Source organism: Magnolia sinica, chromosome 5 (genome assembly GCF_029962835.1).
Source record: "Magnolia sinica isolate HGM2019 chromosome 5, MsV1, whole genome shotgun sequence".
Taxonomy (NCBI): Eukaryota; Viridiplantae; Streptophyta; class Magnoliopsida; order Magnoliales; family Magnoliaceae; genus Magnolia; species Magnolia sinica.
This window is the reverse complement of record NC_080577.1, coordinates 11,724,165-11,745,558: the sequence shown is the minus strand read 5'-3', so window position 1 is coordinate 11,745,558 and position 21,394 is coordinate 11,724,165. Positions and strand designations below refer to the sequence as shown.

General features: G+C 38.6%; 1 protein-coding gene across 8 annotated transcripts in view; it reads left to right on the top strand.

Annotated features, from left to right (window-relative positions):
- LOC131245449 (uncharacterized) overlaps nt 1–21,394 on the top strand; it is a 59,878-nt gene that overhangs the window by 2,415 nt on the left and 36,069 nt on the right. The window contains exons 2-6 of one of the 8 annotated variants that reach the window (XM_058244930.1): nt 15,598–15,715; nt 16,179–16,517; nt 19,696–19,896; nt 20,315–20,490; nt 21,201–21,270. In XM_058244930.1, the coding sequence (XP_058100913.1) occupies nt 15,598–15,715; nt 16,179–16,382 (322 nt within the window). In that variant the 3' untranslated portion in view covers nt 16,383–16,517; nt 19,696–19,896; nt 20,315–20,490; nt 21,201–21,270. Of the gene's footprint in view, nt 1–15,597; nt 15,716–16,178; nt 16,518–16,638; nt 16,722–17,140; nt 17,435–18,025; nt 18,298–19,695; nt 19,897–20,314; nt 20,491–21,200; nt 21,308–21,394 lie in introns of those variants that run through there. The other 7 variants (XM_058244931.1, XM_058244928.1, XM_058244932.1 and 4 more) reach the window with 7 other exon arrangements.

Here is a 21,394-nt window from a genome sequence, read left to right as displayed (position 1 = left end):
AGACTGAATTGCAACAAGTTGCAAGATTTACAAGCAGACTGCAGATGGCTATACAAGATTATGTCATATGATGCAATCTGTTTGAACTTTTAATGAAGTTGTTAAGTTGGCGATTAGAGTAGAGACACAACTAAATAGACTTTTCGGGAGGGCCCAAGCAATAGGGAGGACCACTTCTAAGCCCGCACGGGCTACAATTCAGGTTCAAGATAAAGGGCCAGTCAGGGGATGGTCTCGACCTTTTGTTGCCATGAACCAAGATTTGAGGAGTGGACAAACTACAAGCCAGGCAACAAGGAGGAGCACCCAACACTAGGAATGCTTATTAATTTAAAACCCCTATGCTCCACCCTAACCGGCCAACTGTTACAGTTGTGGTCAACCTAGGCATTGATCCAATTAATGCCCTCAGAGACAGGTGGCTAACCTAACTACTAAGAGAAGGTGGTTGAGGATCAGTCAAAACCTGACAATGAGGTAGAGGAAGATCTCTGGGATGAGGGTGAAGACGACGAGTGGACCTACAAAGATCAAGGGGCATCACTTGTCATGAGGAAACTACTGTATACTCTAAAGCAGGAACCAAAATCACAACAACTGACATCTTCAGAGTCAAGTGTACAGTCAATGAGAAAGTTTGACTTGATCATCGAATGTATTGGTGACAATAGTGAGAATATTATGTCCAAGGCCATGGTGGTCAAGTTGTAGCTAAAGACAAAAAAACACCCTTCTCCATACACAATTAGCAGGATTTAAAAAAAAAAAAAAAAAAAGACCAGTGAAACCAAGGTAACGAAGATGCCAAATTTTGTTATCAATTGGTAAATATTATAAAGATGAAGTGCCATGTGATATGGGAGTTTGTCACATATTACTTGGAGGACCATGACAATACGATGTGGACTCTATGCATAGAAGTGAGGACAATATTTATATCTTCTTCAAAGTTGGGAGGAAAATACCCTTGCCCCGATAAGGGGAGGGAGCCAACCTAAAGCTTCCTTAGTAGAGCGGTAATCCTTCCTGCTTGTAAAAGATTTAGTAGAAGAGTCCAATAGTATAGATAAGATGTATGCCTTGGTAGTGAAGGGTGAAGACATGGAAACTACGAAGATTCTGGAAAATTAACACCGTTGATAAGGGAATTTGAGGAGGTTACAACAAAAGATCTTCCAAATGGATTGTCTCCTATGGAGGGACATTCAACACCATGTTGACATTGTCCCAAGTGCTGGTTTGCCCAATCTTTCACATTACAAAATGAGCTAAAGGAGAATGAAATATTATAGGGCAAGATGAAGGAGTGCCTCTTGAAGATGAAGAAGAAGAAGAAGAGTGGGTACATGCAAATGGAGTTGCTTTCAAGGTAACCATTGTCGACTACTTAATAAATTCATGGATGGATCAATTGTTTCATATGTGCATCAACATATGTGATCACTCCAAGAAGGATCCACCGTTGGATCACTTGATGGATTTATAGACAGATTGACAATCAGTTAGAAAAGTTATGATTGAGTTAAAACCTTAGTTGGCGGATGGATTTATAAAAGGGATCGGTGGATTGATGGATACAAATGACTCAATTGTTAAGGAGATAAATACTTTTGTGGTCATTCGGTCAAGCTCTAAGCAGATCATCACCCTTTTACCTTCTCTACAATAATCAAAGTGCATAACTTGAAAGCTAGTAGTGACAACAACAACAATGTGGCCAGTTGACATTAGTCAAGAGTGACCAATCACAAATCCATTGTTATAAAAGAGGTGGGAATTGACATACCTGACATGAACGATTGAAAGAAGTGGAAGGTAATGTTTCATTTTATAAAGTTCCACCATAAGTATAAAATTTCAATCCAGTGTGTAGGCTTTCACCATCACTAGTTGCTAAAGGCAGAAAAGATGGGCTACAAAAGCAGGTAATTGTGATGTGCTACAATCATTCTAAACTCGACGATGAGTCTAATTTTTCAAGTGTAGGGGTCTGATGTTAGACAAGTCAAGGAAAATTTCATCAACAGCTAGGATTGAAAGAAATCAGGCTAGAAAGTTCAATCCAAGAGTCTAGGGCACATTATAGCTTCCGACCATAAATTTGTGACCTCTTATTTGTTTAGAACCTATAGTATGTCATTTGAACGGTATCGACGGGCTCTACATGATGACCAATGCCACAGGCTATTGGCCCCTAAATGATTTTCTAAAAATAGGTCATGTAAGGGGTTTGAGTAAAGTCATTTTTGCTATTTTTATTAACAATTTTTACTATTTTTAAGGTTTTAGGAGCCCTATAATAGCTTAAAGTCCTTGTTTGAGATGTCAAAGAATTTGAATCAGTTTAAAAGTTGTTTACTACTTTTAGACTTCTAGTAAATTTATTACTTTAGGAAACTTTACTATTTCAGGAAAGTTACGAATTTAAGGTTTAGGACTTATATAAGTCATGTGAGAGGGCTTTGTAAACAAAGTTTCATCAATAATATCATTTCATTTCTCTCTTTTATTTTTAAAGATTTCTCTCCTTGTGGATTCAAGGGTTATTTTTTAAAAGAAGACAATAATCTCCTCTTTTATCTATGCACCTGCCGAGCAAGACCTAAAGAGTTGGATAGAATTGTCTTTGTTGTTGTTGATTTTTGGTCTCTAAGAATTGCTTGGTTGAGTTTAGGCTTTCAACATTTCAACACTTTCATGCAGTAGTTTTTCAGTCAAAAGTCTACATCTGTTCTATGTCTTGCCCCACAGGCACCCTTTGGACTTGCAACTTTACACGCAGCCAATGTGCTAACATGGCAAGTGTTTGGGAAATCTGAGTGCATAAGGTGGCCCTCAAGCAAAGGTTTACATAAAAATCAGGCTGGTCAACTTTTGTGGTTGGCTAGCCATATATGAAAAGAATGGGAGGTTGGGAACAAACTTACTGATTGTCCACATTCGAGAAATATATATATGCCTACCTAATGAGTATATCAGCGTGTTTTTTTTTTTTTTTGTATAATCATCTTCGCAACAGGGGTCACCTTATGCATTTCGTACATGTCCTAAAAACTTCCATGTTGGCACCTGTGCTTCATGTAAAGGGCTCTCTTGTGTGCGACCTGTGTTTATATAGAAATCGGTAAAGTTCACACACTATGGAATTACCAAAGTACCATGCATGGAATGTACTGACCATATCCAAAATCATCAGTCACTCCCTTGCTCATAAGTCATGATGGTTAATGGATAATAGCAATCATCCCACTATGGTTTAATGTCAGCCATTGATCATCATGATCTTAGCCTTACTGTAAAAATTTGGGTTGTGTTTTTAATACTGGATTTGCAAAAAAAAATAAAATCAGTACCTTTGAGATGCAGTAATAGAAAGATTTGAAAGAAAGTTATTAGTGTGGAAAAGCCGGTATTTATCTCTTGGCAGTCAAATAACCCTCATTAAAGCCACTTTGTCAAATTTGCCTTTATACTTCATGTCATTATTCAGATGCCTGAAGTTAGTGTTGGCTGGGTAGGAAAGACCGAGGCGCAAATTTTTGTGGTAGGGATTGGATGAGAAGAAAATGTTTCATTTGAGTAGTTGGAATGAAGGAATGTGTATTATGGAGGGTGTTATAGCTTATCCATTCTAAATATGGATGCGCTGAAGGAGGGTGGTGGACTAAAGATTCTTCCACATATAGAGCTTCAACAATTTAGATAGCATCTGTAAAGTTGAAATTCTATGAAGCGATTGGCTTTGTCTTTCAGAATGGGGAGAAGATTCGCTTTTGGGAGGCCATATGGATTGGGGAAGAGCCATTGCAATCTATGTTTACAATAATGGCTCAGATTGTTATGGTTTGCAATGTTTGTTTGAAGAGTTGGTTTTCCGTTTGTGGAGACGCCATTGTTTGGTCTCCTCCTTATTGTGATTTTATGAATGAGGATAAAGTGGAGGAGTTATTGAGGCTCCTAGATCACATCCATTTATGCATCTTGGTGATAAGAGAACAAGATAGGATGGTTTGGTGAATGAAAAATCAGAGCTCTGCTCTGTTCAATCATTCTACCACGCGATTTGGAGCAACAGAGGGGAAGCCGGTTTGCTATAATGAGAAAAAGTTGCATTTGAAAAGTTTGGAGTTTGTAGGCCTATAGAAGAGGGGGGAGCAAGCATAAAAAAATTTGGGTTTGATGAGTGGTGCTATGTTGGGTAAATGATTGTGGCGGTTTGGAATGGAGGAAGGTGCATTATGGAAGGAGGATGTAGCAAGTAAATATGGATGTGCTGAAGGAGGGTGGTGGACTAAAGATTCTTTCATGTACGGAGCTTCAGCAATTTGGAAAGTGATAGAATTCTGTAGTTTAAATTCTATGAAGGGATCAGCTTTGTCCTTCCGAATGGGGAGAAGATTCGCTTTTAGGAGGCCATATGGATTGGGGAAGAGCCATTGCAATCTATGTTTCCAAGAATGGCTCAGCTTGCTACAGTTTGCAATGTTTGTGTGAAGCATTGCTTTTCCATTTGTGGAGATAACATTGTTTGGTCTCCTCGCCATGATTCCATGAACAAGGATAAAGTGGAGTTATTGAGGCTTCTAGATCACGTCAATTTATGCATCCCAATGATAGGAGAACAAGATAGGATGCTTTGGCGAATAGAAAAATCAAGGCTCTTCTCTGTTCAATAATTCTATCATGCGACGGAGGGGGACTGATTTGCAATAACAATGCATGTGTGGTTCCTAACATTTGTCTCATGTGCATGGCAAATGCTGAATCAGTCGCTCACCTTTTTGTACACTATTCGTTTGCTCATTGTATATGAGGTGGATTTAAGGTCTTTTCTCATTTCCTGGGCTATGCTGTACTCAGTTGATAGTCTTCTTTTGGCTTGGCACGGCGTAGGAATTAAGAAGTAGGATAGGGATATCTGGAGACTTAAAGTCTCCTGGTGGGTCTTTGGGCGATTTGGGAGGAAACAAATGGGAGGTTTTTCATAAATGCTAGTAGCAGTGTGGAGTGTTTCTAGCTAAGGGCAAGGGATTTTGTAATTGAATGGACTTCTTCAATTGAGAGGCTTAAAGATTGTTCTTTTCTATTTTAGTTTGTATTTAGTTCGCGCCAGCTCAGCGCTTTTTTTTAATGAATTCTTTTGCTACCTTTCAAAAAAAAAAAAAAAAAGTTTTAAAATCAGCTGTCCACCACACATTGACCTTCCTCTTTTACTCAGCCTCTTGGAACCAGCAATCGTTGAGGCTCACATTGACACCACTCACATGCCAACATGGTCTGACGTGGTATTAATGCCAATGAAACTATTACGCACTCCCCAAAGAGTGAGCAAGCAAAGTAGGGGCATAGAGAGGCAGTTTCTAGTTACCCACACATGCAATGTCATGCTTGAGTAGTTGACTAGGGAAATAGCAATGTCAACATGGTTAGACCCCACACTACCCTTTAGCACTACTATTATAATTTACACGCTACCCACAAAGGTGAAACAATTGATATATGGAGTTAGTATCAGACAAGTCCACTGAGCATGAATTGCACATAAATGTACCACCATAGGACCTTAAGTGGAAAAGTAGTAATTGGCTTCTCCACCTTTTATCAATCTCATTGTCTTTTAGTAGTACCATCAGGTTATCGCTTTTAATGCATCATTTTGATCTAGGTTCCTACCCTTCCTCTCTTTCATTTTTGAAAGTTTGAAGACATCTTTCTCACTTTTTCTTGTCCTCAATCTAGTATAAAGATCATCATAAGCCTTACGTTTAGCCTCACTACTTTCTTAGCAGTTTTTTTAGCATTTATATATTGTTCAAAATTTTCATCATTTCTATTCTCCTTTGCTCGGCTTTGAAGCATGAACGTTTCTTGTGAATAGCTTTTGTACATCGTCATTTTACCACCAAGTTTCCTTATGTGATTGGTTTTTTCCTTTAGATACTCCTAAAACATCTTTTGTCACTTCCCTAATACATTTAGCTATCTCATTCCACGTAACACACACGCGCGCGCGCGCGTACGAGATTATTCCTTATGGATGCACACAACCATGTACATTGTTTTCTTTTCTTTTAAATTCCACTGCCTAGTTTTTAGACACCTATTAATTTCACTCCCTTCATCTGTTAATGTAAAAATCCATAACCATTGACCTACGTTGCACAGTCAGACTCTCATGGTATAACCTTGCAATCCTTATATATTGATGTTCACACCCCAAGTATATGGTTGTGACGTAGTAATAATCTTGGTAAGATAGAGGTCAAATCCACAGGGACTGAACCTTGTACGTATTCTGAAAATAACTCGAACTAGAACTAGGCGGCGATGTAATCTAAATCAGAAAGAATTAAGAGAGTAATGGTGAATTATTAACTAAAACTTGGAAAATATAAAGGTGGGAAACTAGGGTGCCAAGGATCCAATTGTAGAAATCAGGGAAGCCACCTTGCAATGATTCAAGAACACAACTAGAGTCAGAGTCCCATCCTCATCCAGTTGGAAGGTATATCATGAAAAATCCAAATATGAACTTCCTTCGATCCAGTTTTCAAGAGATGAGAGGTATGAGAATTAGAATTGATTCCATCACAAAACCATGCCCATGAGACAAAGCAAATAACAAAATTTAGCCAATCCACTACCAATCATAGAAAGTTATGAACGTTAGGAAGGGTTCCGTCATCTAACCATGCCCATGAGACAATGGTGAACAACAGGGTTCCCAAGTGCATAACCTCTATAATGGAAGGAACATACTCAAAGCTATCACAGATCTATTGTAATTTAAGTCACAACAAATCATTAAAAACTAAAAGTATTCCTTCATAATTAAACTAGAATCCACAAGAATTTGATAAAGCATGAATCAAAACAAAGCAACCATCCTAATCACGCTACAAGCTTCACCTCTTAGCCCTAGCTAAGAGGTTTAGCCAACCATGATTATGATTAACTAAAAACTCTTAACAAACATCACAGAAAAAAAGAAAACTAAAGAAGAAAGGGAAGAAGAGTGCTGCCCCTTTGATGGTGCCTCCACGGCATAGCTGATGGATCACCTCCCATGTCCTTCTCTCTCTTTTATAGCAGTAAGGTAGGTCGGTTGTGTCGGTGGAAGTCAGTCTCTAGATCTTTCCTACTTAAGGCAGTTTACGCTTACGAAATGGGTCGGCGGACTTCTTTACGCATCCTGTTTCTGTGCAGGAGTTGGCATGAGTTGCGACTCCTTTTCTCTGATTTCAGTTAACGTGGGTAGGGTCTAAATCTCATTCTCAAGCTTTTGAACGGCTCGGATCAAGGCCTGGATCCAATGCCCGATCACGTTACAGCGAGGAAATCCCGGTTGTTTCGGTTTCCTCGTTGATTCTGTTTGCTGCGAACGAGGGCCCATTGCGTAGTTGGTGCAGCCCACGATCTCGAATGTCTTCAAAATCCACTCCTTCCATTAGATTTGCAAGGTCATGCCCAACAATGGCGTCAAATATGGGACAAAACTGAGTCTCAGGTGGGCCACAACACATTTGACAATCCAACCGTATCAATGCTCTAACGTGCCTGTTGAGGCAACGTAACATTGGCACATATTGGTCGTAGCATCAGGTGGAGTCCACTGTGATGTTTGGTCAGCAATCCACTCCATTCATCGTCTCTGTCCCACTATGTTATGACACGGGGTAAAAGATGAGGAAGTTTCGTAAATCAGGTGGGCCGCACCATCTAAATAAATAGAAATTGACACTCACCGTTAAATCTGGTATTGGTTAACCAGTGCCATGCATTAGTGCTAGTTTTATTTACAAAATTGACACCGATTCCTCAATCACCTTCTGGCGTCAGTTATGTTATAGTACACCGTCCAAACGCCTTGAAATTTGGCGGATATCCATAATTTTTAATGTTCTTTCCATCATTCAGTTTGGGTCCCGATCTCCCAAGGATGTCCAAGATGCTTTCTTAATGGTTATTGTTTGATCTTGCCCATCGGGTCACTTATACACTGATCCAAAGGCTGAATTTTGACGTGTACGGTTAATTTATGGTCCTCAGGCCAGATATAAAGTTTCGAGCCGAACGGATGGTGGGAACCCTGTGATCTTGCATTCTGGAAGTCGTTCAGGCCCGTTTAAACCCAATCACTCGATCTTCTCGGATCTTTGGCGTGTAAATTCCTCGATTTTGGTCCCTTGTGGTTTGTCCCTTGCCTTGGTGATTTTAGAGCGTTAAATTCGTGCTTTTAATACCCTTCTCAGTCCAAGCTCTTTAAATTCACCTTACAACAAAAATACGATTAAAATAGGACGTTAAGCATTATCATGTTCGTAAAATCAGGTAATAATTGGGGTCTAATATGCAATATTTGACCCTCAACACAATCCCCAACTAACATGTTGCTAGTCCCGAGCAAAGTATGCAAAAAATAAGTTGAGAAGTACAGGATAATTTCTATAAACTCGAGTGAATTTTGAAAAACAATCCAGATACTAGAGTTCTAAGATTCATGAATGTTGGGCATTACTTTCTCCTGGACTCAAACACACGGTAAACTTCATAGTCAAGCTCAAAGTATTAATCCATGAATTAGAACAATCTTAAACATCGAGTTCCATGGGTGTATAGTGAAACCTAAACTTATCACAATTAAAAACTCAATTCTTTATTTTCATGATAACATAGATAATCACCAGATCATTCAGGATAACCATAACCAAAACTTGCCTTACAGTTCAACTTTTCATTCTTCCAACTTTTGATTTTTCCATCGATGGCTTTCACGCTACGTCAATCTTTTGAAGGTGAAGCCAAGGAGGAGAATTGAACCCTCACTTATGGGGAGCAAACCCATGGTGAAGACCATTCGCCCAACCCTTTCCGAAGACAATTGTTTTTTAGCTGGGTATTCATTCTTTTTTTTTTTTTTTTCAATGAACATGATGGATAAATTCCCCAGGTTGGCTCCTTCCATGCGTAATGACTATCAAGTTAATAATTCAATATCGAACTGAAGCTTTAACATGTAGGCCAGGTGTGACATGTGAAATCATGACTCAATCAATGTTTAAAACTTCTAATCATTAATTAACAATTCGAACTTAACTGTGAAATCTAACAGATGGCTGAATCCAAGAGTCATAATTTACCAACATTACGTATCTTATAATTCTAAATCAAAGATGGCCGTCAAAATCACTTCGACTTCACAAGAATTTCCAGAAAAATTTTAAAAATTTTCTACAATTTTTGCTCAAGACCAAGAAAATACTAATTAGGTGACCTAATCTCCCATCCCCAACTTGAAATTTACATTGTTCTCAATGTAAAGGAAATAAACATGCAATGCACATGGGACAACGAAAGTGAAAGAGAAGTAATGGAAAGATAGTACCTGACGAGGAAATTGAACGACCTTTCCAAAAAGATATTGGCATGAGAGCGGGTCAGCACAAGAGTGAAACCAACGAAAGCAATATATCCTAAAACAATTTAGAAAGCAAACTAACCTAATGGCATAAAGCCAACTATCCTAGAACGGCATAAAGCAAACTACCCTAGTCCTATGAAAGTAGGTGAAAAGCTACTCGGTCATGCCGCAAGGTTCCTCTTCCGGCCAATATCTGAATAAATTTCTTAGTAGGTTTCTTAACAGGATCATCCAAAAGCTCTTTTTGCAATAGGCTTGGATGCTCTGGAGCATGAATGTCCAAAGAAACTTATGTACCTCAGCAAAAATTTGCCGTTGATTCGCCTGAGGTATCCAAAGTATATATAATTCACCTGTGTCAGAAAAAGTTTCAAAGTTAGTATCCCATGGTGAATAAGAGACTAGAGGTAAATAAAATTCAAAATTTTTTTCAGAAAGTGATATAGTCTTAACACATTCCAAAGTTCTAGACTTCGGTTCCATTGTCAACTCCTCTAATGGTAAATATTTAAGTCTAGGGAAGGATGGGCTTCAGAATAAGGGTTTTCTCGGTCCGTGACAACTACCGAGATATTGTCTTCCAAGGCATTTACTATGTCTTTTATCATGAGATCGTTTGAATATGCAAAGTGTGTCAAGCAATCATCTAAAGAGTTGAGAAATTCGGCTGAGAGTGACTTGTTTTCCATATTGAAGCTTGTGATGATCTGCCCAAGGATTCCATCGTCTCTGAAAATGGATGGACACATGCTCTCTTGCTCTTGCCCTGCACAGACAGATTGAAAATCAACAAGGGAAGCATTGATGTGAACACTCTGTTCATTGAAACTACTCAGTCGAGGCATTGAATCGTCAAACGTGTACAGCTCAGATGATGACCTCAACGGGATGGTTTCAAATTCCAGAGTCGTATCGAGCAACTCGTCCCTCTCCCGAATCATATCATTATTCAATTCAGGAAAGTGATTCAAACATGTCTCACAAGAGTTAGAAGGGTCGGTTGTAAGGGGCTCATCCTCTACATTTAAATCAGGCATGTCAGATGAGTGAAGTAGATCCTTATGACCGATCACTTCGTGTACTTCTTGATCACTGACCTGGACCCTACTTGAGATTGATTCCAGGGGAATTTGGGCTGCACATTCATAATCGTCATCCCAATACTCATCCTCATCTAATTCCGTGCAGTGCACACTTGGAATGGGATCACATTCTATTCCTAGATTGGGTTGAGGTTCGAATAAACTAACCTCTATCTCATAATTGTAATCATGTGTATCATGTGAGTGAAGTGTGTCACTATCATTATATTTAAAAGACACCCACGTCTCTTGATCATTCCTTTGGACAGTCATCAAGATCGACTCATCGGGAAATTGAACCATATGCTCATTAATGGAATCCAACTCCTCATTCGTAATTTCAGTTTCTTCCACAAGCGAGTTATGATTACTTTCTTCATATTGTGCTTCTAGATTAGGTTGAGGCTGGGATAACCTGGCATCTTCCTCCTCCATAAGGTGTGACTGAATTCTTTCAATTGAGGATTTGAGCAATTCACATGATTGTATGACAATTTGATTGAACTGCTCTTATGCATTCATGAGTTTCTGAAGTGAATCCTCTTGGATTGTTTCTGATTAGGTTTCAAAAGTAGAGGACCCAAGAGAATTATCACTATGATATATTGCTGGTTCATTTTCCCAACATTGATATTTCCACTGATTATAGTCATACGGATCATAGGTGGGAGCATCTGATAGTTGGTCATACATATTATCACTCATAATATAATCACGCATTGTTTTCTTTTTATCAGATGGGTGATAATAATTCTCGCTCCCATAGTTATGATAACCCCAACACTCACGTACTGTCCATGGGGTGTAATTGTTCTCCCGTATATGATCGCATAAGGACTTCTTAACCGATGGAGCGTTATACTCTGGTTGGTTCTCGATGATTGTTTTAGGAAAATTTTGAGACGTAGGTTAATTTCTATCATAATTATCATATATCCCTTCCCAGTGTCTATTAGCTATCTCAGCATACTGATGTTCCCATTCTTGCATATACATGGTGAAACCCTAACTCTAAATCTAATCCTACATATACATGGTGAAACTCTAACTCTGAATCTAATCCTAAAAGAAAATAAAAGAAAAATTCTACAGCAATATGGAAAGTAGGTAGAGGAGAAGTTAGAAAGAAGTTACCAGATTATAGTTCTATGTTAAGGTCCTACACAAGAAAACAAAACAAGTCAGTTTCTAAAAATAGAAAGTCTAAAAAAAAATTGGAAAGTTCCTAAAACTTAAAATAGAAAGTAAGCTAGTTTCTCAAATAAGAAAATTTTCTAAAAAGAAAAATAGAAAGATTCTAAAAACAAATTAGGAAAGTTCTAAACTTGAATTAGAAAGTAAGTTTCTAAAAATAAAAGAGATCCTAGAATTAGAAAATTTCTAAAAATAAAAAAATCAAAGAAAATCCTAAAAATAGCAAAATAGAGAGATCAGAAAGAGATTACCAAATTAGGAAGTTATATCAAAATCCTACAAAACAGGAAAGTTTGGTTAGTTTATAAAAATCAAATAGAAAAACCTAAACCTAGAAAAACCCTAATCTTAACCTAATTATAAAACTAGCTAATCCTATAAAAACGTAACCGTCAATCCCCGGCAACAGCGCCAAAAACTTGTTCACACCCCAAGTATAGAGTTGTGATGTAGTAATAATCTCGGTAAGATCGAGGTCGAATCCACAGGGACTGAACCTTGTACGTATTCTGAAAATAACTCGAATTAGAACTAGGCAAAGATGTAATCTAAATCAGAAAGAATTAAGAGAGTAATGGTGAATTATTAACTAAAACTTGGAAAATCTAAAGGTGGGAAACTAGGGTGCCAAGGATTCACTTGTAGAAATCAGGGAAGCCACCTTGCAATGATTCAAGAACACAACTGGAGTCAAAGTCCCATCCTCATCCAGTTGGAAGGTATATCATTAAAAATCCAACTATGAACTTCCTTCGATCCAGTTTTCAAGAGATGAGAGGTATGAGAATTAGAATTGATTCCATCACAAAACCATGCCCATGAGACAAAGCAAACAACAGAATTTAGCTAATCCACAACCAATCAGAGAGAGTTATGAACGTTAGGAAGGGTTCCGTCATCCAACTATGCTCAGGAGACAGTGGTGAACAACAAGGTTCCCAAGTACATAACCTCTATAATAGAAGGAACATACTCAAAGCTATTGCAGATCTATTGTAATTTAAGTCACAACAAACCATTAAAAACTAAAAGTATTCCTTCATAATTAAACTAGAATCCACAAGAGTTCGATAAAGCATGAATCGAAACAAAGCAACCATCCTAATCACGCTACAAGCTTCACCTCTTAGCCCTAGCTAAGAGGTTTAGCCAACCATGATTGTGATTAACTAAAAACTCTTAACAAACATCATAGAAAAAAAAAAAGTAAAGAAGAAAGGGAAGAAGACTGCTGCCCCTCTGATGGTGCCTCCATGGCTCAGCTGATGGATCACCTCTCATGACCTTCTCTCTCTTTTCTAACAATAAGGTAGGTCGGTTGTGTCGGTGGGAGTCGGTCTCTAGATCTTTCCTGCTTAAGGCAATTTACGCTCACGAAAGAGAGTCGGCAAACTTCTTTACGCATCCTGTTTCTACACAGAAGGAGTCTGCATGAGCTGCGACTCCATTTCACTGATTTCAACCAATGTGGGTAGGGTCTAAATCTCATTCCCAAGCTTTTGAATGGCTCAGATCGAGGCTTGGATCCAATGCCCGATCACGTTACGGCGAGGAAATCCTTGTTGTTCCGGTTTCCTCGTTGATTCCGTTTGCTGTGAACGAGGGCCCATCTGTGTCGTTGGTGGGGCCCACAATCTCAGATGTCTTCGAAATCCATTCCTTCCATTAGATTTGCAAGGTCATGCCCAGCAATGGTGTCAAATATGGGACAAATTTGAGTCTCAGGTGGGCCACAACAAATTTGACAATCCGACCGTATCAACGCTCTAACGTGCTTGTTAAGGCAACATAACATTGGCACATGTTGGTCGTAGCATCAGGTGGAGTCCACTATGATGTTTGGTAAGCAATCCACTCCGTTCACCGTCTTTGTCCCACTATGTTATGACACGGGGTAAAAGATGAGGAAGTTTCGTAAATTAGGTGGGCTGCACCATCTAAATAAGCGGAAATTGACACTCACCGTTAAATTTGGTATTGGTTGACCAGTGTCATGCATTGGTGCTAGTTTTATTTACAAAATTGCCATCAATTCCTCAATCACCTTCCAGCGTCAGTTATGTTATAGTACACCGTCCAAACGCCTTGAAATTTGGCGGATATCCATCGTTTTTCATGTTTTTTTCCATCAGTTCAGTTTGGGTCCCGATCTCCCAAGGATGTCCAAGATGCTTTCTTAATCATTATTGTCTGATCTTGCCCATTGGGTCACTTATACATTGATCCAAGGGCTGAATTTTAACATGTACGGTTAATTTATGGTCCTCAGGCCAGATATAAAGTTTCGAGCCGAACGGATGGTGGGAACCCTGTGATCTTGCATTCTGGACATCTTTCAGGCCCGTTTAAACCCAATCACTTGATTTTCTCGAATATTTGGCGTGTAAATTCCTCGATCTTGGTCCCCTGTGGTCCGTCCCTTGCCTTAGTGATTTTAGAGCGTTAAATCCATGCTTTTAATACCCTTTTCAGTCCAAGCTCTTTAAATTCACCTTGCAATAAAAATACGATTAAAATATGACGTTAAGCATTATCATGTTCGTAAAATTAGGTAATAATTGGGGTCTAATATGCAATATTTGACCCTCAACAATTGATTATCATGTTTTCTTAAGTTGAAAGAAATCTATCTGTCTTGTATGTGATCCACTTTTGAAAGTAATTAAATGTCTCAAACTTTTTAAAGTTTGTGTTTGCTAGAGCTATGTTGTGTGTCATAGCGAAATTAAGGACAATCTCCCACATCTCATTTCGTTTACCAAAACCATATCCTCCATGCATGCTCTCATATCCTTCACTTTCTTTTCTTCCATGACCATTTTAGTCTCCTACAAATACCCTCTCTCCCTTCGGAATTCCTTGCATCAGTCCATCCATATCCACCTTGATTCTATCCTCTAACCCTACTTGTGGCGCATATGCACTAATAACATTGATTATCTCCTCTCCTAACACTAGTTTTATTAATAAAATCCTATCACTTACTCTCCTAACATCTAAAACCTTATCCATTATATTTTTAACTACCACTATTCCTACCCCATTTCTATTATTGTCCTTTCCTATGTGCCAAAGTTTATATCCATAAAAATGTTTTTTTTTTAAAAAAATTTATATCCATCAATTTCTCTAGTTTTGGTCCCTTAATTTCACTTGGTTTCCTGAATGCAAGCTATGTTAACACTCCTTCATGTCAATGTATCTACTTATGAATAATCTGGTCATTTCCTTTTCATTGAACTGGTCATTGCAATTCAATTTAACAATGTATTCAAATGCAACCCTAGGCATCACCTTAAGATAGGATGATGTCAAGGGCATTACATTCAAGCTTAGAAAGTTGTGAGTTTCCTGACATGGAAAGTTGTGGCTGTCCCCTTCAATCACTTCCTCTGGTTGGGGCTGGTAATCTTCACAGGCAGCTAGCTCACACCACATATTTTCCTGGATGGATGATGTACCTTGGGCTCAGGACATAGGAAGAGGCTCTTCAAGCTTTCAACCTGATTTGCTAGGAATTTCAATCATTTAACCTGCTTTACTTGGATCAACTGCAATGCTTCTCTTCCTTGGCCTGAAGGAGATCTCTGGTTGAATAGGTTTACTTCAGATACTTTATAGTTATTACTAATTTTGGATCATTTCTATTTTGAAAAACTTCTGTTTGAAAAAGAATCAATAAAATATTTGTAATTATTTTCATCATGTTGGGTCTTAATCAATTGCTAATCGATCTGTACAATCAATCTAATTTGAAATTATTGTAATTAATATAGGAAAGCATATAATTACAATTTGAGCTTCCTGTACAAATTAGCACAATTGACATTTTTCTTACAATCAATTTTACATCATCCAGCTTTCTTTTGTGGTGACTGCCTTAAATTCTTGCTTTTGCAGATGGCTATCTGGCGGTGACTTGAAAAAGGTTGCCCTTTTTGGCTGCCCTACTGTTGAAAGAAAAACCATTTTTGCAGCCAAGGGTCTACGAACTTTCTTCAGAATCGAGGAAGATATCGTAAGCAACTTTTTAACTTTAGGGAATTTTTTCATTATACGTCTTGAACCTATTCTTCATAAAAGGTTCAAATTTTGTGTACTTGGGAAGCTATTCTCAGGAATCCAGTTTGTGAAAGATATGTTGTCTATGGTGTTTGGGTACTTGGGAAGCTATTCTCAGGAATCCAGTTTGTGTTTAGATACTGAGAATGGGGAGGAGACAAAGGAGAGGAGGGGCTTTTTATCCATCTAAAAAATACGATTGTTTGAGGATCCATTCCCCAAAATTTTGCAACCCATCTTCATAAAAGGTTCAAATCTTGGGAATTGGATTCCCATGGGAATTCATGTCCCTCCCTTTTCTCAGGACCTCAACACATTCATCTCCTCGCTATAGAATCCATTTCCTAGGGCTGGATGCCTGGTGATGTTCTTCATCATTCATCTTGAAGATTGTTTTCCCTCATTTTTCATGCACTTAGGTGTGCCGACCTTGTAAATTGAAGAGCTCATGCAAATTCGTGAACCATAGAGTAGTGAAAAAGGAGAACGTTAATTTAGTGGACACATTGAGGCTCCTTACTGTGTACGCCTCAGACTTGCTGCCCCAGCAGCTGATAGTAACTGATGATTTAAAGCTTTCTATCAACAAATTGCTGAAGGAGGTGGTCAATCTCAGCAAATAATGGCTCGATCGAGGGTCCTGATCTTGATGTTTCTGGTATATTATAAGGTAGGTAAGTGGAAATGAAAGCCCAAGGTGAGGTCTTCAATTTTTATTTTTTTAACAAGATCTTACTACGGAAATCTTGTTGTCAAAGGTGATTCTTGCAATGTAATCTCTTGATAAGGCGATTCTTGTTGTTGTTGAGGCTATTGTTTATGTTTGAGTTATCTTATTTAGTTTACATGTTAAACATTTCAATTGAACACACTTGGGAGGGTGGCAAACGATAGTCAGACACTTATGCAAAGGTCGGTCTGTGCAGAGTTTATGGATTGGGAATGCTTTCCTGCTTGGTTAGGTATTCGGCTTCTTTAATAATATATTCTGGCTATTTAGAGAAGGCCTCAAGTCCAACAGGTTGGACCATAAGTTACCATCCACCCAACAAATAACTTCCAACCCTTCTAAAAGGTTGGCCCCACCATAAGGATCACTTTATGCAAAACTCAGCCCCATTTACTCATCTGATGGGCAACACCATGGAAGAAGATGTCTAGCCACTGATAAATAACAAAATACATGTGTGGCCCACCTAATGAGTGGATGTAGCTATTTTTCACACAAGGTGATGGTCATGACAGAGCTAACTTATTGGAGGGTTGGATGTCACAAATACATGACAGGCTGGATGTTATATGCTGGGTGGATGGTAAGTCTTGTCTAACCATATGGACTCAAGACCTCAAATTGCAGTAACTTATGACATTGACCTGACAGGCCTTGATATCTACCCTCTCAGAAGATCCTTGTCATCAAATGGAATGGACAACTACAAGCAGTGGTTCACCGTTAGCGAGGGTCAACTTGGATTGTTACAATCATGTGATGTGGGAAGATCTTGGGGATATCTCCAATCCACCTTGGGGCCTACCATGAATGATTCAGATCTCCAGGTGGGCTCTGCATTCAAACCCTAACACAAACTCAATTTAGCATTGTATGATACCTTCCAAGTGCTTGATGGTCTTCCATACTCATATCCAGTGTTTGGACTGGTCCATTTTATAGGTATATTCTTGTTTTCTTTTTCTTTTTTAGTAATGTATTATCATTAAGAGCATACCATCTGCAGATACATTGCATTTTTATTTCTGTTTTCGTTGATTTTTACACATCTTGAATTCTATTATTTATCTCTTGAGGCCAAGTTTAGTTTGTAGACGTGGAGCTCATGGTTGGTCGATGCAAGCCATTGATTTGACGGCCCCCATTATCGATGGACCATTCTCCCAGATATCCTCGGATCTCTTTTATTAATCTTCTAAGTTAACGAGAGATCATTTTGCCTCTTTTCTGACACAGGAACTGCGCGTCACCTGTATACCTACCACTGGCCCCATGCTGAGAGATGGTCCAATGATTTGAAACATCTAGATTTTCGTTTCTACCACAACTCAGTCCTATGTTTATGTTTCAGTGATGATCCTTAACTTTGATTTTTAGAGTTAAATGAGAGCCAAAATAAAAAATGTTCAGATAGTGGCAGGAGGTTCTAAATTCATCTCCAATTGGAAAACCAAAATTTTATTTTCATTGTTCTATATTCATCTCTAGACTGCCGGAATCATTTATTTGTTCAGAGTATCTTATGTTGGATTGTAGAGCATGAGTTCACAAGGTGGATGGTTCAGACGACACATGCGGATAGTCACAACAGAGGTAAAAACAAACTCATTTGCGGGAAGTGCTTTCTTAGTTTTTTGGGGTGTGGAGCAAGGCTGCTCTTTTGTTTTTCTTTTAGGCGGACCTCATCCATTTTTGTTGTGGGGCCCGCCCGAAGTGGATTTGTATAGCCCTCTCTTGATATGCATAGACAATCTGGTCTTTTTTGAAAAAAAAAAAAAAAAAAACTCATTTAGCCAAGAGGTTTTACAGGATTCTAGTGTACTAGCCTGATTTTAGCACATGTATTTTGACAAGTGCATGCTACCTAGTAAGTTGCCCGGATTGCTAAGGCATGTCCCATCAGGGACCAGGCCCTGCATTCAATCAATTCCCTCCAAACAAATGTATCCTATCATTGGGACCAATGGTCAACAAAAAACAAAAAAGAAAAGGGATAATGGCTGCAAAATTCCTGAAGAATCTATATTTTACCAAATAATGGTTCTACGAGGAGGTACATTTTGAGGGAAATTATGAAAATATCCTCGTTTTTTTTTACATCATGTTGGGTCTTAATCAATTGCTAATTCTGTACAATCAATCTAATTTGAAATTATTGTAATTAATATAGGAAAGCATATAATTACAATTTGAGCTTCCTGTACAAATTAGCACAATTTACATTTTTCTTACAATCAATTTTACATTATCCAGCTTTCTTTTGTGGTGACTGCCTTAAATTCTTGCTTTTGCAGATGGCTTTCTGGCAGTGACTTGAAAAAGGTTGCCCTTTTTGGCTGCCCTACTCTTGAAAGAAAAACCGTTTTTGCAGCCAAGGGTCTACGAACTTTCTTCAGCATCGAGGAAGATATCGTAAGCAACTTCTTAACTTTAGGGAATTTTTTTCATTATTCGTCTTGAACCTATTCTTCATAAAAGGTTCAAATTTTGTGTACTTGGGAAGCTATTCTCAGGAATCCAGTTTGTGAAAGATATGTTGTCTATGGTGTTTGGGTACTTGGGAAGCTATTCTCAGGAATCCAGTTTGTGTTTAGATACTGAGAATGGGGAGGAGACAAAGGAGAGGAGGGGCTTTTTATCCATCTAAAAAATACGATTGTTTGAGGATCCATTCCCCAAAATTTTGCAACCCATCTTCATAAAAGGTTCAAATCTTGGGAATTGGATTCCCATGGGAATTCATGTCCCTCCCTTTTCTCAGGACCTCAACACATTCATCTCCTCGCTATAGAATCCATTTCCTAGGGCTGGATGCCTGGTGATGTTCTTCATCATTCATCTTGAAGATTGTTTTCCCTCATTTTTCATGCACTTAGGTGTGCCGACCATGTAAATTGAAGAGCTCATGCAAATTCGTGAACCAAAGAGTAGTGAAAAAGGAGAACGTTAATTTAGTGGACGCATTGAGGCTCCTTACTGTGTACGCCTCAGACTCGCTGCCCCAGCAGCTGATAGTAACTGATGATTTAAATCTTTCTATCAACAAATTGCTGAAGGAGGTGGTCAATCTCAGCAAATAATGGCAAGTGGATGGATGATGTTTCTGGTATATTATAAGGTAGGTAAGTGGAAATGAAAGCCTAAGATAAGGTCTTCAATTTTTATTTTTTTAACAAGATCTTACTATGGAAATCTTGTTGTGAAAGGTGATTCTTGCAATGTAATCTCTTGGTAAGGCGATTCTTGTTGTTGAGGCTATTGTTTATGTTTGAGTTATCTTATTTAGTTTACATGTTAAACATTTCAATTGATCACACTAGGGAGGGCGGCAAACAATAGTCAGACGCTTATGCAAAGGTCAGTCTGTGCAGAGTTTATAGATCGGGAATGCTTTCCTGCCTGTTTAGGTATTCGGCTTCTTTAATAATATACTCTGGCTATTTAGAGAAGGCCTCACGTCCAACAGGTTGGACCATAAGTTACCATCCACCCAACAAATTACTTCCAACCCTTCTAAAAGGTTGGCCCCACCATAAGGATCACTTTATGCAAAGCTCAGCCCATTTACTCATCTGATGGGCAACACCATGGAAGATGATGTCTAGCCACTGATAAATAACAAAATACAAGTTTGGTCCACCTAATGAGTGGATGCAGCTATTTTTCACACAAGGTGATGGTCATGACAGAGCTAACTTATTGGAGGGTTGGATGTCACAAATACATGACAGGCTGGATGTTATATGCTGGGTGGATGGTAACTCTTGTCTAACCATATGGACTCAAGACCTCACATTGCAGTAACTTATGACATTGATCTGACAGGCCTTGATATCTACCCTCTCAGAAGATCCTTGTCATCAAATGGAATGGACAACTACAAGCAGTGGTTCACCGTTAGTGAGGGTCAACTTGGATTGTTACAATCATGTGATGTGGGAAGATCTTGGGGATATCTCCAATCCACCTTGGGGCCTACCATGAATGATTCAGATCTCCAGGTGGGCTCCGCATGCAAACCCTGACACAAACTCAATTTAGCATTTTATGATACCTTCCAAAAGCTTGATGATCTTCCATACTCATATCCAGTGTTTGGACTGGTCCATTTTATAGGTATATTCTTGTTGTTCTTTTTTTTTTTTTTTAGTAATGTATTATTATTAAGAGCATACCATCTGCACATACATTGCACTTTTAGTTATCTGTTTTCGGTGATTTTTACACATCTTGAATTCTATTATTTATCTCTTGAGGCCAAGTTTAGTTTGTAGACGTGGAGCTCATGGTTGGTCTATCCAAGCCATTGATTTGACGGCCCCTATTATGGATGGACCATTCTCCCAGATATCCTCTGATCTCTTTTATTAATCTTCTAAGTTAACTAGAGATCATTTTGCCTCTTGTCTGACGCAGGAACTGCGCATCACCTGTATGCCTACCACTGGGCCCCATACTGAGATGGTCCAATGATTTGAAACATCTAGATTTTCGTTTCTACCACAACTCAGTCCTATGTTTATGTTTTAGTGATGATCCTTAACTTTGATTTTTAGAGTTAAATGAGAGCCAAAAACAAAATGTTCAGATAGTGGCCAGAGGTTCTAAATTCATCTCCAGAGTGGAGAACCAAAATTTTATTTTCATTGTTCTATATTCATCTCTAGACTGCCAGAATCATTTGTTCAGAGTATCTCATGTTGGATTGTAGAGCATGAGTTCACAAGGTGGATGGTTCAGACCCTAGTGAGCGGGGACACATGCGGATGGTCACAACAGAGGTAAAAACAAACTCATTTAGCCAAGAGGTTTTACAGGATTGATTCTACTGTACTAACCCGATTTTGGCACATGTATTTTGACAGTGCATGCTACCTAGTAAGTTGCCCGGATTGCTAAGGAATG